This window comes from Lygodium microphyllum, chromosome 11, assembly GCF_053477565.2.
Source record: "Lygodium microphyllum isolate KBCC chromosome 11, Lygodium_microphyllum_v1.1.10, whole genome shotgun sequence".
NCBI lineage: Eukaryota > Viridiplantae > Streptophyta > Polypodiopsida > Schizaeales > Lygodiaceae > Lygodium > Lygodium microphyllum.
Genome location: NC_141145.1, coordinates 1,375,872 through 1,392,223, shown reverse-complemented (window position 1 = coordinate 1,392,223; position 16,352 = coordinate 1,375,872). Strand labels below are relative to the sequence as shown.

General features: G+C 39.1%; 1 protein-coding gene across 1 annotated transcript; it reads left to right on the top strand.

The window, feature by feature from the left end:
- Positions 1 to 11,459: 11,459 nt before the first annotated feature.
- On the top strand, positions 11,460 to 11,999 carry LOC148028482 (uncharacterized). Its single transcript, XM_087688762.1, has one exon. It carries the CDS (start codon positions 11,460 to 11,462, stop codon positions 11,997 to 11,999), a length of 540 nt encoding a protein of 179 aa, XP_087544888.1.
- The last annotated feature ends 4,353 nt before the right edge of the window (positions 12,000 to 16,352 follow it).

Genomic DNA, 16,352 nt, shown 5'->3' with positions numbered 1-16,352 from the left:
TACTATATATATAGTTAGTTAGTTAGTTAGTTAGTTAGTTAGTTAGTTAGTTACTTAGTTAGTTTAATTTAGTTAGTCAGTTAACTAATCTACTTTTTAATTAGAGTAGTAATTTTTTTTGTTGTTTTAATTTTTTGTTTATTTTATTTGCGATTGGTTTAATTTTTTTGTTTTGGTATAAGTTAGTAGCTTTAATTATAAATAAAAGTTTAATTTTATTTGCAATTGGTTTAATTTTGTTAGTAGTATAGATATAGTTAGTAAATTATATAGTTGGTATCAAAAAGATATTATACTAACTATATACTAACTATAGTTAGTATATAGTTAGTAATATAGATATAGTTAGTACAATATATAGTTAGTTAATAGTCAATATAACTAAGTTAGTGTAGATATTGACTTAGTTAGTTAGTAATATATAGTTAGTATTATATATATATATATATATATATATATATATAAACTATATATATTATACTAACTATATACAAACTATAGTTAGTATACTAGCTAACTAACTAACCACACACACACAAACTATATATATATATATATATATATATATATTAGTATAATATATAGTTGAACTTTGGTGGTATTAGATATGGGAGTTTTTGTAGTTTTTAAATTTTGAGAATATTTTATATATCCCTCAAGGTTAACGCATACTTTTTGCCTAGTATGGAGGCTTCTGCACATCAAATAAGAACATGTCTATAGAACAGTGCACTCCTAATGTGCAAATGAATGCATGCAAAATAAAGGAGGTCACAAGAAAGAAGGCAATTCATCGTGCACTTAAGCATGTTGAAGGGCATGATAGTTCCATTGGTTCCTTAAGGTTTATTCGTCGCTTGGATGGGATTGAAAAGCAAGTGAAGACACTATTCCAACGTCAAAAAGCTTTGATTTCTGTTTGTGAGAACATTGGTGACCGTCTCAGAGGATTGAGAGAACATTGGAAGAGAAATATGAAGGGCACCTTGCTGATGGAGTAACGATACATTGTGAGTTAGAAGAGATCAGGGGTTATATATGTGACATTTATGAACGTATCTATAAAAATTGGTGTATGTGTGTTGGATCTTTGGACAATCAAGAAGAGAAGTTGAAAGACCTTAATAGTGTGGGTCGTATAAAGGATGGAGTATGTGAGTTGATTGCTCACAAGAACGAGAGCTTGGTTGCACCAGAGAACATTGCTCTTGATGTGTAACTTACTTCTTTGAAAGTTTATATTAATAGATTTTCAGCAATGTTAACACATATGAATCGCCATGCAGGCTCATATTCTGGTACTGGAGAACATTGTCCTTGATATGCACTAGAGAACATTGCTTCTTTGAAGAGTGGTTCACGATAGGTTTCTGGCAATGTTAACCAATGCTTCTTTGCCATGGTTTGCTTGGTATATGTAATCCCTACAAGACTTTTTAAATGAATTGTTTAATGAAAATCTCTATTTTGAAACACATTGTCAGTCTCTTGCAAATTATAAAACTACTTTTAAACCATTTTAATAGTCCATCTTTCTCTCTATTTCTCTCTCGATTACTATACAATTTTGCTGATGTGCTTTTGTAACTTAGATTAGATTAGATACATAGAATGATTGAATAATTGACATGTTGGGATGTTTTGTATAGTTTGGTTTTGCAATTAGGGTACATATGCCTCTCTTTCTTAGTGGGTTGGTACATATGCCTCTCTCTCTTCGTTATTGTGAGTTGGTAAGTTATTGTAAGCCATCTTAAAATATAGTCATATGGGATTGGCATCAATAAGTATTTCGAGGCTCGGGACACCTTCTTGTGTAGGATATGTTCTTTTCTCTCAAGAATGTATAGATGTACATGAATGAATATCCATTGGCAAGGCCTTTAGGTAATGCGTGGTTGGCGCTTGGTGAGTCCCACGTGTGCATGATGGCACTCATGCGTAGCATACATACATTCTTTCCTACATTTTGGGTTTGTGGTTGTGAATGTGTCTATCGCTTATGTGTTGAATAGCTTTGAGATTTATTTGTTGTGTGACTCTTATGTTCTCTTTAAAGTTTGGTGTAGCCATGGGAGATATTCCTGACGTAGTGCTTTCGACTCCATTGAATGTGGTGGATTCAGTTGAATTAAACAAAACGACAACGACATCATCTCTTCGACACTTGCCAGCTTGGAGCCATTCGCATGGGTATGGAAGATAGTTGCTTTAATTGTGCTTGCATCAAAGTGCTATATATATTTTTGGAGATGATTGTTTATATATTTCATTACAGCCAACGCATGGGCTCTAATAAAATGAATATGCAAAAAATGAAAGAGGTGGCAAGGGGACAAGAGATGCATGTTGCTAAATGTACAAGAGCCACAAAGATTCGCACAAACACGGGGCTACTTCAAGTGCTTCAAACTTTAAAAATCTTGAGGCCAGGATGAATGAGTTGATGGAAATGCAAGCGGGTTTATGTGTGTGTGTTGATCGTGCACTTTCCATGTACTCAATGGAGTTACATGAGCATGCTAAAGATCTGTATGGTGTTATGTGTGAGACAAACGCAAGGTGTTCTCCAGCAAGTGTCGACTAATTTGGGTGGTGAAGTAAGGGCACTTTCAGCAATTATTTCTGAGACAAGTTACAGATTAATGAATCTATTGGTAAATGATATGTGGGCTTCGTTCTGGGGCTTGGAGATGACCATGAACGTGTGATTTGCTACAACAATTGAGCCATCAGATGAACGGTCACATTTAAGGAGAAAGAATTGCTTAGAGTGGAACTTATAGGTTCGGATTGTCTTGCATATTTTGAAGTGCTTGGGCTAGCACTTTTTGTGATAATATATGCTTCTTTTTTGTAAAGCCTACGTGGAATGTGCTAAGGTGTGCAACACTTTTTGATATAACAAAGCGTGTTTAAGTAAAATATATTGAGTGTGTATAATGTGATGTCTCTTTCTTAAGGTTTACATCGAGCAGTTTGGATAATCTAGTGATGGTTAGTATATTTACATTTGATGTATGTACGCAATACATTTAGTTTTGAAATCAAACCATGCCTTTGATAAAGTGTGTTGATAATCGTTTCTATGGTTGCATGTTTACTTTGTTTTGTTAGTTAATTGAAATGGATCAATTATGCATGTGTTTATATCTAAATTCTCTATCTCAGCAAAACGGCTCTCTCTCTCTCTCTCTCTCTCTCTCTCTCTCTCTCTCTCTCTCTCTCTCATGGGCGGGCCCAACGTCTTTGTAGGCAAATACATTGACATGGCTGCAAGCATTAACTCAAATACATTGACTTGGTATTGTGTGTCTTGATATTTAATCTTTAATATTTAAATATTAAATGTGTTTCTACATATATTTTGAGCTATGCCTTTGATAGAATTAGTTGAGAACAGATTTTTTGGCCATCCAATCAATATGGGGTGTTCGCATCGAGCAACTGGTAGAGACTATGTGTTGCATGTTCATAGGGATGTGCTTACATCCACAAGGTATGAGTGATGATAGGTTGCTAGGATCATGGCTTGGAAAGGGATTTTAGATCATGATAGACCCATTCATAGGGATATTGAAAACATGCCTCTTCATCAAAGAGATTCTAAGTAGTCATCATGAACTAGGCAAACCACAGTTAATATAGACTTGGCTAATGTTTTGCCATCAGTGGATAGAACCATTAGGGGATTTCAAGTCCGATGACAATTTGGTGTGGATTTGACGAAAGCTTTGCCATCGATGGGTGGTTGCAATGGTCTTAATCATGTGATTATCGAGTGACACAGCCATATGTTTCAATGTCTAAGTGCCAGAATGGGAAAAATCGTAATGGAGTGGTTTGTGAGAGTGTGTCTCGCCATGTTGAAATTGTAAATGGGGATAATGATCCAGTTGAATAGCATGTGGAAAATTATGTGGTTAATGAGTCATGTGTTCATAATATTGTTGTTTTTTATCCCTAAAATGGTGGATTATGCTCCATTTTACATGCTTTGCCTACAATGAATGTTCACCCAGCAACAACGGTACTGCTATTTCAAGAGTCAAATGTGCATTCTATGGGAAGTCTTTCTGAAATGTGTGAGAGGTATTTAGCTAAGTTGTGGAGATGTGCGACTCGAGCGCAAGGGTCAATTTTGTTTGGAAGGCACTGCTGTCGAAATGGAAAAGTAATGTTACCACCATTGCAATGTCCACCACAGCCATTGCATGATTTGTTGCATGGTATGTCAAGATTGTGGGAGAGAAGGAAGGAGTCTCACTTGAAGCTTTCTTGCTTGCACAATGGGGGAATACACACAAGGGTGGAGGCTAAAAACAGTTTTCCTCTTCTTAGTTGTGTAAGCCAAAAGAACTCTCATACAAAGAAATAGAAGAACCCTATATATGGGTCTCAAACCAAACTCAACTAACTAAGGTGGCATACTAACTGAGCCACGAACTAGAGTAGATAAGGATAGCTATCATGTAGCTATTATTCATGGGCGGTGTACCAACCGCGTCTGCAACTGACAAGTCGGTGACATAAATACACAACGGTCACCCTGGCGTATCACGAGTGGAGCTCGATATCTCAACACTCCCCCTCAAGCTCAATCCCAATTCCTGCACACCAAGCAGGTCTCTGAACTTGAGCAGCTTCTCTGCGCCCAATGCCTTCGTAAATATGTTAGCTACCTGATCCTCTGTGCTGACATAAACTAGATCAATAAGACCTAGTAAAACCCTCTCTCGCACATAGTGATAATGCACCTCAATGTGCTTTGTTCTAGCATGATAGACTAGGTTATTTGCCAAGTGTATACTACTCATGTTGTCACAATAAATGACAACTGGTCCATCTGTAGACTGATGCATATCATAAAGTAGCTTATGCAACCAAGCTACCTCACATGCAGCCATTGCTACACCCCTGTACTCAGCCTCTGTGCTCGACAAGGCAACTGTAGGCTGTTTCTTGCTGCTCCAAGTGACTGCAGCACTCCCAAAAGAGAACACATATCCACTGGTAGATCGTCTATCAGAAATACTACCAGCCCAATCATCATCAGTGTATCCATGCAACTGTATCTGAACCCCAGTCTCATAAAATAGTCCATACTGCAATGTGGACTTCACATACCTGAGTATGCGTCTAGCCGCATCCAAATGTGGTTTCCTTGGAGCCTGCATAAACTGACTTACCAATCCAACAGCATAGCTCAAATCTGGCCTGGTAATAGTCATATAAATCAAACTTCCTATTATGTGTCTGTACATAGTAGGGTCTTCTAGAAGCTCACCTGCATCTGTGCTCAGCTTCACATTCTGCTTCAAAGGAACTGAAATAGGCTTACAACCTATCATCCCATATTTGGATAGCATGTCCAATCCATACTGCCTCTGCAAGAGCTGTATCCCACTTGGTGATCTAATCACCTCAATGCCCAAGAAATAACGCAGCTCTCCCAAATCCTTCATCTCAAACTTCTGCTTCAATAGCATTTTTACATGAAGGATATCTTCATCACTGTAACCTGTCATAATCAAATCATCAACATAAATGACAAGTAGCATAATACCTTTCTCTGTTTTTCTCACATAAAGTGAGAAATCTGCCTTGGAAATCTGAAAGCCAATAGTGACAAGATACCGTCCTATCTTGTCAGACCATGCTGTAGGTGCTTGCTTCAAGCCATACAAGGCTTTCTTCAACCTGCAAACAAACTCAGGATAAACAGCATGCACATAACCTGGTGGCTGCTCCATATAGACCTCTTCTTGCAAATCACCATGCAAGAAGGCATTCTTTACATCCATCTGATGTAAAGACCATCCCTTTGATGCAGCCATAGCAATGACTGCTCTTACAGTTGCCATCCTTGCAACTGGACTGAATGTTTCTTCATAGTCAATGCCATATGTTTGTGCATACCCCTTGACTACTAATCTTGCCTTGTATCTGTTCACAGAACCATCTGCATTGTGCTTCACCTTATAAACCCACTTACAGCCAATTGCATTCTTACCTTTAGGCAAAGGTACCAATTCCCATGTAGCATTTGCTTCCAAGGCATCCATTTCTTCATCCATGGCTTTCTCCCATTTTTCTTTTCCCATGGCTTGCTCAAAAGAAGTGGGTTCTGGTTCCTGTATCACCTTGACCATATATGCATAGTGAATGACTATAAATCCATCATATTTTAGCCTATCCACAGGATACCTAACTCTGGTAGACCTGCGCAAAGTGGGTTCACTCCCAGATGCTCTCAAAACATCCCTGGTCTTCCTTACTCCAGGTGTAACAATAGAAGGAATACCCAACTCATCATCAATGCTCTGTTCTGAGCCACTGGATTCACCATCCACATAAGAGTAACCTGCATTCACATCAAACATGGGCTGATCAACCTTCTCTTTTCCTTTTCGTGATACCTGCATACCACTATCTGCATTACTTTGAGAAGATTCTCTTGATCTCAATCTGCCTGTCCATGGCGAAGAATATGAACCACTGCTAGAGGACGCTCCAGGTCCACTAATATTTTGACTGCTGCTATGAATTCTGTGCAGCATTACCATTTTGTGCATCAACATCATCAATCACATTTACTGGTTTATACCAGCTACTCATCTCATCAAAAACAACATCTCAGCTCACTGTAAACTTACGAGTAGAAGGGTTATAGTATCTATACCCTTTCTGCTGCAGAGAGTAACCAATAAAGATGCACTTCTCAGCTTTTGGATCCAACTTGGATCTCAACTCATCTGGCACATGTACATAGGCAATGCAACCAAAAATTTTCAAATGAGAAATATCTGGTTTCCTACCAGTATACCTCTCCTCTGGAGTCATTCCATGTATTGCTGCAGTGGGAGTCCTGTTCATTATGTAGACTGCTGTAGCAACTGCTTCAGCCCAATAAAAATCTGGCAAGTCTTTTTCATTGAGCATGGCACGAGATACCTCTCCAATATGCATTTTTTTCCTTTCTGCAATTCCATTTTGTTGTGGTGTATGACTGCATGAATATTGCTACTTTATGCCATGCTCCTGTAGGAACCTTGCAAACTCATTTGAGAGGTACTCTCCCCCTCCATCTGACCTTAGGCATTTTATCTGCATGCCTGTTTCTTTTTCAACCATCACTTTAAGAGTTTTGAAATGCCCAAAAACTTCACTTTTCTTTTTCATAAAATACACCCAAACTTTTCTGCTATAGTCATCAATAAAACTGACAAAATAATGACAGCCTCCAAGAGATGCAGCTTTAGTTGTCCACACATCAGAGTGGATTAATTTCAATGGCTTCTTACTCTCTTGAACATGTCTAGGAAATGGTTTCCTTGCCTGTTTTCCAAACTGACAGGCTTCACATACCTTATGCATTTCTGCAACCTTGAATTTTGGCAAACCTGCAACAATATTTTGGGCCTGCATTGATTTAAGTCGCTGTACATTAACATGACCAATGCGTTTATGCCAGATATCAATATCTGCAACTATACCGGTCCCATGTGCAAACATTGCTGCACTCAATTCAGACATGTCTGCATCCAATGTAAACATTCTGCCCTTCTTCTTTCCTTTTGCTATCAAGCGACCTTTATTTTTCATATCCTCAACAAAGCATCCCTGAGGATTAAATCTGACCTGCAAGCCTTGCTCAACCATTTGACCAACAGAAACCAGATTCTTGGTGATATTCGGGACATGAAATACATCGGACAGGTATTTCTTTTTCCCATCCTGCATAGACAAGGGAATTTTTCCAATCTGCACAATAGGATGTGCAGTATCATCACCAGTCTCCACAAATCCTGGTTTTTCCATTTTTCTTGCATCCTCCATCCATTCTGCATGACCTGTCATGTGGTTTGATGCACCTGAGTCAACATACCATACATCATTGCTTTCTTCTGCACTTGTCACAGAATTGTTCATGTGCTGCACCATAAATAAGTGCTCATTTCTGTCATCACCCTGTCTACTAGAAGATGCATAATTCCCTTGTTGCAGTTTTCCATTCATGATGTCATTCTGCTTTTTATAGCAGTCTTTCGCCATATGACCCATTTTACCACAGTAGTAGCATTCAACATTACTGTTTGCATTTTGGCCTCTTTGCCATCCACCACGACCTCTTTGGCTCCCCCTGCCTCTAGAGTTACCACGTCCTCCTCCATAGGACTGGTTTTCTTGAGTTTGCTGCATATTCTGATTTCTGCCACGGCCTCCAAATCGGCCTCCTCTACCTCTGCCTCTACCTCTTCCAGCATTTGAGTAGAAGACAACTTCTTTTGAAGTTCCTCCTGAAGAAGATGCACCACCATTTCTCTGCTCCTCAGAAATTAGAAGAGCAATCAACTCCTCAAAATCGGGAAATCTTTCACGGACGGAAATGGATGTTCGGAACTGTGCATAATCCTTTCCTAGACCATTCAAGGTCACGGAAACTAAATCATCATCTTCCACTGGCGACCCAATGGAAGCAAGTGCATCTGCAATCTTCTTCACCTTCATGTGGTAGTCGTTGATGCTCATACTTTCTCTTTGCACATTATGCAACTCTTGCTTGAGCTGCATTTTCCTGGCTTGCGTATTTGTGCTATACATTTTTGACAAAGTATCCCATGCCTCCTTTGGCGTACTTGCATCCTGAATATGCACAATCATAGAGTCTGAAATACTGATAGACAGCCAATACATAACTTTCCTGGCTCTCTCATGCCATGTTTTGAATGCCTGCATTTGTTGTTGATTGGGAACATCAGGAAGAACTGGTTCTTCTTCATTTCCTGCAACAAATTCCCAATATCCTTTTTGTCAAGATTGTGGGAGAGAAGGAAGGAGTCTCACTTGTAGCTTTCTTGCTTGCACAATGGGGGAATACACACAAGGGTGGAGGCTGAAAAACAGTTTTCCTCTTCTTAGTTGTGTAAGCCAAAAGAACTCTTGTACAAAGAAATAGAAGAACCCTATATATGGGTCTCAAACCAAACTCAACTAACTAAGGTGGCATACTAACTGAGCCACGAACTAGAGTAGATAAGGATAGCTATCATGTAGCTATTATTCATGGGCGGTGTACCAACCGCGTCTGCAACAACTGACAAGTCGGTGACATAAATACACAACGGTCACCCTGGCGTATCACGAGTGGAGCTCGATATCTCAACACTTTTCCCATAAGGAAATTTGTCATTCTAAACTTCCATGCTTGGAAGTTGTTCTTGTCAAGCTTTTCAGTGACAATCTGTGAAAGAGAATCAGACGCCATTACAGAACACTGCAAAAAATTCTGTCACTGCAAAGAACACAGCTTCAGCCTCACAAGGGCAAATCTGCAAAACTGACGAAAGTGGTATTTGACCACACAGTCACTTCCTAGTGACGATTTTGCATCAACAGGCAATAGGGATGATTCTGTAACTCCCAATGTCTCTGCGCACAGGCATACAATGCAATTTCTACAGTAACTTTTCACCGACCCGTAGAACAGTGGTCACACAGCATAAAACTGGGCCTTTTCCTGAGTGCGTGCTGAAAACTTCCGCCTCCAAAACAGGCCCCGAAATGGCCTCAAATAGAAAAAACAAGGTCGCCTAAGGCTAAAGCCCTTTCCCGTAGCATATACTGCCCTCTTGCTTCACCGCGAAGGGCGTCTCAACCTGAGACAATGTACTCCTGCACTTTCCGGCTGTGCTACCTGCAGAGATCTGCTCCCAAAACAGAAAATGAAAGCAACACTGCTCCTCTTACCAGAACACCGCGAACTTGGCTTGCTTTCTTGAGCTCCTTACCACGAACAAGGCTCTGATACCATGTCAAGATTGTGGGAGAGAAGGAAGGAGTCTCACTTGAAGCTTTCTTGCTTGCACAATGGGGGAATACACACAAGGGTGGAGGCTGAAAACAGTTTTCCTCTTCTTAGTTGTGTAAGCCAAAAGAACTCTCATACAAAGAAATAGAAGAACCCTATATATGGGTCTCAAACCAAACTCAACTAACTAAGGTGGCATACTAACTGAGCCACGAACTAGAGTAGATAAGGATAGCTATCATGTAGCTATTATTCATGGGCGGTGTACCAACCGTGTCTGCAACTGACAAGTCGGTGACATAAATACACAACGGTCACCCTGGCGTATCACGAGTGGAGCTCGATATCTCAACATGGTATGCACCCTCAGAGTAGGATATTTAAAAATAACATACGAGCATACAATAGTGCTCTTGCATTTGTATCACTCGGAGCTAATGTTGATGAGCTGCCTGTTATCAGGAATGGTTACACCTTTAGAGTGCATGGCTCTATTTATCACCATATAGGCACTTTGCTTCCTAATGTGCAATGTCAAGAAAGGCCAAGATTTGCATAACTCTATGCTTATGATACCAAGCATGAGTTGCTTAATATGCTGGGGGTTATGCATGATTTATTACCACATTTGCTAGGGGAGCTTCAATGTATGATGCATCGACATAATGTATATGCACATGCTTTTAGGTCTATGGGTTTGCAATTGCAAAATAATCCCGTGCAAGAACTAAGAAATGAGTATTTTTGGTATTCAAAGAACCAATCAACAGTACTCTACTCCTACAGCAACCGAGGTTGCAGCTATCATGCCGGGGCAGGGTGATGAGGATATTCTTGATCATCGGGATATTCATGTTTTCACTTGGGGTGGTCGATGTGTTGCTATTTCAAACTTGCATAGAGCATATATGCCAATACTGTATGTCCTCCTTTTTCCTATGGGAGATGATGGTTGGCATGTAAAGGTTCCCTACAGTAATGTCAGTGTTCCTGTTAACATATATGAACTATCCAATAAAAATTTTGTTTCCCTAATGCAATTTTATGTATTCCATCTTCAGGTGTGTGAAGATATTGAGGTGTGCATATTGTGTGGTGGTCGGCTATTGCAACAATTCATTGTTGATGCTTATTGTAGTATAAAGTAGTGTAGGTTAACTTGGTGTCGCCAGAATCAATTAGTGTTGCAATCAGAGACCTACGAAGGCCTGACAGACATGGTGGGGACAAATGATAATGGGCCAATGCAAGTTGTTGGTGCCTTTGTTTGCAAGAGGATAGTTTTGCCGTCATCATTCACAAGTGGGCCAAGACACATGTATCAATTATATCAAGATGCCATGGCTATAGTGCAATGCAAGGGAAAACCTGACCTTTTTATAACAATGACATGCAATCCAAAGTGGTTGGAGATAACCAATGCTTTGTTGCATGGGCAAAGTGCTTATGACCGTCTAGATTTGACTGCTCACGTATTTCATAAAAAACATGTTGATTTAATGTACACGTTGTTGCGGAAGGATCTCCTTGGAAAAGTTGCAGTTATGTTACTGTGATTGAATTCCAAAAGAGGGGGCTACCACATTCTCATACTTTGCTAATTTTAGAGCCGTCTTTTAAACCTTCTGTAGCATGTCACTACGATAGAATGGTTTGTGCTGAATTGCCACATAGGGTTAAGTTTCCAACCTTATTTGAGACAATTTCAAAGTGCAACATTCATGGCCCTTGTGGAGGATTGAACCCCAAGAGTCCCTGTATGGATAAGGGTAGATATACTAAAGATTACCCACGAAAATTAGTGGACATGAAAACGGTTGATAGTTCTGGCTATCCCATTTATCGAAGACGAGATGATGGAAACTCTGTGATCATGAATGGTAATGTTACTGATAATCAATGGATTGTTCCATATAATCCTTTCTTGAGTAAGAAATACAATGCATACATAAATGTGGAGATGTGCTCAACAATTGCAGCTATTAACTATCTGTATAAGTATGTATACAAGGGGCATCACCATGCAACTGTCAAATTTTCTGTTGGTGTTGATTCAGCACAAAATGCTATCAATGTTCACAAGGTGGACGAGATCCAAAGTTATTTGGATACACGATATGGTTCTACCTCTAAGGCATGTTGGCAAATCTATGATTATGCTTTACATGATGAAAAGCCTGATGTATAGTGTTTGCAGGTTCACTTACCTGGTAAGAACTATGTGGTGTTTTGAGATACAGATAGTATACTAGATGTTGTGCAAAATGAAGACCTTCAGAAATTTACTCTTATTGAATGGTTTGTGTGTAACCGCATTCATCCAGAGACTAGGACTATTCACTATCAAGACTTTCCAGTGTATTGCGTGTGGAATGCACAACATAAGATGTGGACTAGGAGGAAGTGTTGGAATACATGTGGTCGGATGTATTTTGTGGCACTTGCCTATGGTGAGCTCTACTATTTGCGGATGCTTTTAACAGAGTGTCAGGGATGTACTTCTTTTGAAGATCTGCGTAATGTTGATAATGTGATCTATGATACTTTTAGGGATGCTTGCATTGCAAGGGGCATGTTTGGAGAGTGATAATGAATATATTGTGTGCTTAGAAGAAGCTACCTCTGTGCATTGTGCTCAACTCCATACTTTATTTGTTGCAATTTTAGTCTTTTGTGAGCCAGATTAGCCTAGCCATCTTTGGGAAAGATTTTGGTGCCAATGGTAGAGGATATCATGTATAGATTGTAGCTACAACATGTGCATGCCTCTCTTGGTGTTCTACAACATGAGGCATCTAACATGGCTTTGTTACATCTGCAAGAACTTTTGTGCTATGTAAGGCGAAGACTCTCTGATTTTGATGGGTTGCCTAAACCTCATAAACCAAACTCACAACTGCATGCTAACCCTCTTTTGCAAGATGAATATGCATACAACACATCGGAATAACATAGGGTTTCTGAATCCATGGAGGGAATGTTGAATGAGGGATAAAGAATTGCCTTTAGTGCAATTATGGATGCTATTGACACAGATACTAGGGATATATTCTTTTTGGATGGTCCTGTTGGGTTTGGGAAGACTTTCCTGTATAAATGTTTACTTGCAAAGGTGCGCAGTGGTGGCCGTATAGCATTGGCAACAGCATCATGTGGCATTGCTGCCTTGCTTTTACCAGGTGGTCGTACAGCTCACTCATGGTTTAAAATCCCAATAGAATTATATAATCAATCCACTTGCAACATTCCTGTTCAAAGCAACCTTGCTCAGTTATTGAGACAGTCAAGCCTTATTTTGTGGGATGAGGCTCCTATGACCCATCAATATGCCTTTGAAGTGCTTGATAGGACTTTAAGAGATATTATGAGTTGTGATAAGCTATTTGGTGAAAAAGTTATTTTTTTTAAAGGGGATTTTAGGCAGGTCTTGTCGATTGTGGTAAAGGGAATACGTGAGGATATTGTTAATGCTGCATCGTATTACTTTGATATGTGGCATTAGATAAGGGTGCTAAGGCTATTTGGGAATATGCGAGTGTCAACAGCTGATAGTGTAATGGACAATGGATTCATCTATTGGATTCAAGGAATAGGGGATGGTGTGGATATTACCGAAAGTTGTGATAAGTTGTGTGTTCCACCTAGCATGGTGTTGAAAGGGCAGTCTATCGAAACCTTGATTGGTAGTGTCTATAGTGATGTGTCTAATGTGGGTGACTACACATCGTATTTTAGTGAGCGGGCTATACTTACCTCGCGGAATACAGAGGTGGCTACTTTGAATGATCATGCATTGCAACTGATGCCAGGGGAGGTCAAGTAGTATTATAGTGCATATTCGATTGCAGAGACTGATGACTCATTTATGTACTTTATTGAGTATTTAAATGCATTGGACCTTGGAGGTGGATTTCCTCCTCATTTATTGTTATTGAAGATAAATGCACCCGTCATTCTTCTTAGAAACCTAAACCCAGAAAGGGGTATGATATGCAGAGCTTTCAATAGGAAAGTAATAGATGCTGAGATAATAACAGGGGCAAATGTGGGTGAACAAGTTTTTATTCCCCGGATTAGATTTATTTTCAATGCTGCGCAATTGCCATTTACCATGAAACAGAGACAGTTTCCCATCTAGTTGGCATTCGCTATGACAATCAACAAGTCACAGGGACCGACTCTATCCATTATTGGGCTTTATCTAAAGGCACCAGTATTTACATATGGTTAGCTGTATGTTGCATTTTCAAGGGTAAAATCTTCGCATGGTATAAAATTCCTGTTGGGTAAAAATGATGGGGATATGACCACGAACATTGTATACAAGGATGTTCTTCGAAAGTTGCGGTAATGTGCATTGCTTTCTTTACGGAGATGTAGTTATTGACGACCATGTAGGGACACTGGTTTTGCATAAATGTGAATTGCTCTCTGTGCCCTGTTTGGTTGGCATATACTCTCTTGAAAGTAAATTATTTTTCATATTTCACTATTTATTTAACTTTTTCATATGCCTATCCTGGAGTGGCATTATTACCCAGCTTCTGACTATCAAAAGGAGCTACAGTACACGTTGCGCGTAGTAACGAGTGATGATATCATAAGAAGGACACTTGCAAGGATCATCGAGCGTTTATATGGTGATGTTAATATTGACATTAAGCTCCTAGTTTTTATTGAAGTTGTACATTGTGGATACACACAATGTTTTCGAGTGCATATGTATGAGGTTGACCATAAGAAGAGATTTCAACGCTCTCATACTGATAAGATACCAAGGCATTGGTTTAAGTATAGGTTCAAGGATTTGGGTTGTTTTACGTTTGTCAATACCTACTGAATGGTTCACAAATTTTCGACTAGATATTATTATTGTTGGAATAAAATGGTATTTGTTAGCTGTTTCACGTACTTATATTGTGATTTTTGTTTTAATGTAGGTAGTAAAGAGAGAGGTAGGATATTACATCAGCCATGCAATTACCAATGGAAACTGTAGGATCAGCATTCCCTACTTCACCTTTGTATGTTTTGCTCAAGGAGGAAGATTTTGTTAATAAATTATCCTCAAAGAAGAGGAAGCTTTCTTTTTATTAGGCATCTTAGAGACATTATCTTTTTTTGTTGGCATCAGCCATTTGCATGTGGTGCTTGGAAACACTGGGTGCCTTATACTTGGCCTTCGTGGCTTGCTAAGTGAAGGTCTCTTATACTTGGCATTCGTGGCTTCATTTTGACTAGGTCTCTTAAAGAAATTATTTTTGTGGTGCTTGGTCTTTGTCTTGATTATGACCGGTTTTAGTATAACGTTGTTGTTTCTAAGTATTGTGCAAAGCAAGCATGTGATTCCTTACATTGATGTCGAGAGAAAAGTTTGTAAGTATGGTGCATGGAAGAGATTGTTTTTGTGTTTGGCATTTTTGTGTTACAAATTTTATAAATGACTTTTAGTTTTAAGTTTGCTGATATATATATATATATATATATATATATATACACACACACACACACAACACATAATGTTTTCGGGTCCATATGTACGAGGTTGACCATAAGAAGAGATTTCAACGCTCTCATACTACTGATAAGATACCAAGGCATTGGTTTAAGTATGGGTTCAAGGATTTGGGTTGTTTTGTGACCCTGCATCAACGTTTGTCAGCTACTAAATGGTTCATAAATGTTCGACCAGATATTATTATTGTTGGGATGAAATGGTCTTTGTTAGTTGTTCCACGTACTTATATTGTGATTTTTGTTCCAATGCATGTGGTAAAGAGAGAGGTAGGGCTATTGCATTGCCCATGCGATTACCAATGGAAACTATGGGATCATTCCTTGCTTTGTCTTCGCATGTTGCGCTCAAGGAGGAAGATTTTGTTAATGATTCCTCAAAGAAGAGGAAGCTTTCTTTCTATTAGGCATCTTGGAGACATTGTCTTTTTTTGTTAGCACCGGCCATTTGCTTATGGTGCTTGGAAACACTCAGGTGCCTTATACTTAGCCTTCGTAGCCTGCTAATGGAAGGTCTTTTATACTTGGTCTTCGTGGCTTCATTTTGACTAGGTCTCTTATAGAAATTCTTTTTGTGGTGCTTCGTCTCTATTTCAATCATAACCCGTTATAGTATAACGTAAGGAAAGTTTGTAAGTATGGTGCACGGAAGAGATTGTTTCTATGTCTGCCATTCTGTATTACAAATTTTATAAACCATTTTTAGTTTAAAGTTTGGAGAGAAAAAGAGAGAGAGTGTGTGTGCGCGCGCTTAGAGAGAATTGGAGGGGAAAGAAGGAGAGAGAGAGAGAGAGAAATTAAATATATTGGAAATGAAGAGGAAAAATAGGAGAGAGAAAGAGGATAAATTGATTATTTACAACTTCACATACCGCGAAGCGGCCTAGCGTTCCGCATGCGTACGGAATGTGAGTATATATATACACACACACTTGATGCATGTATGTATAAACAAATGGACGTATGTGTTTGTACGCAAGTGCACAATTGATGTGAATTCTAAGCTCGTGTCTAATTGAGGAACGTT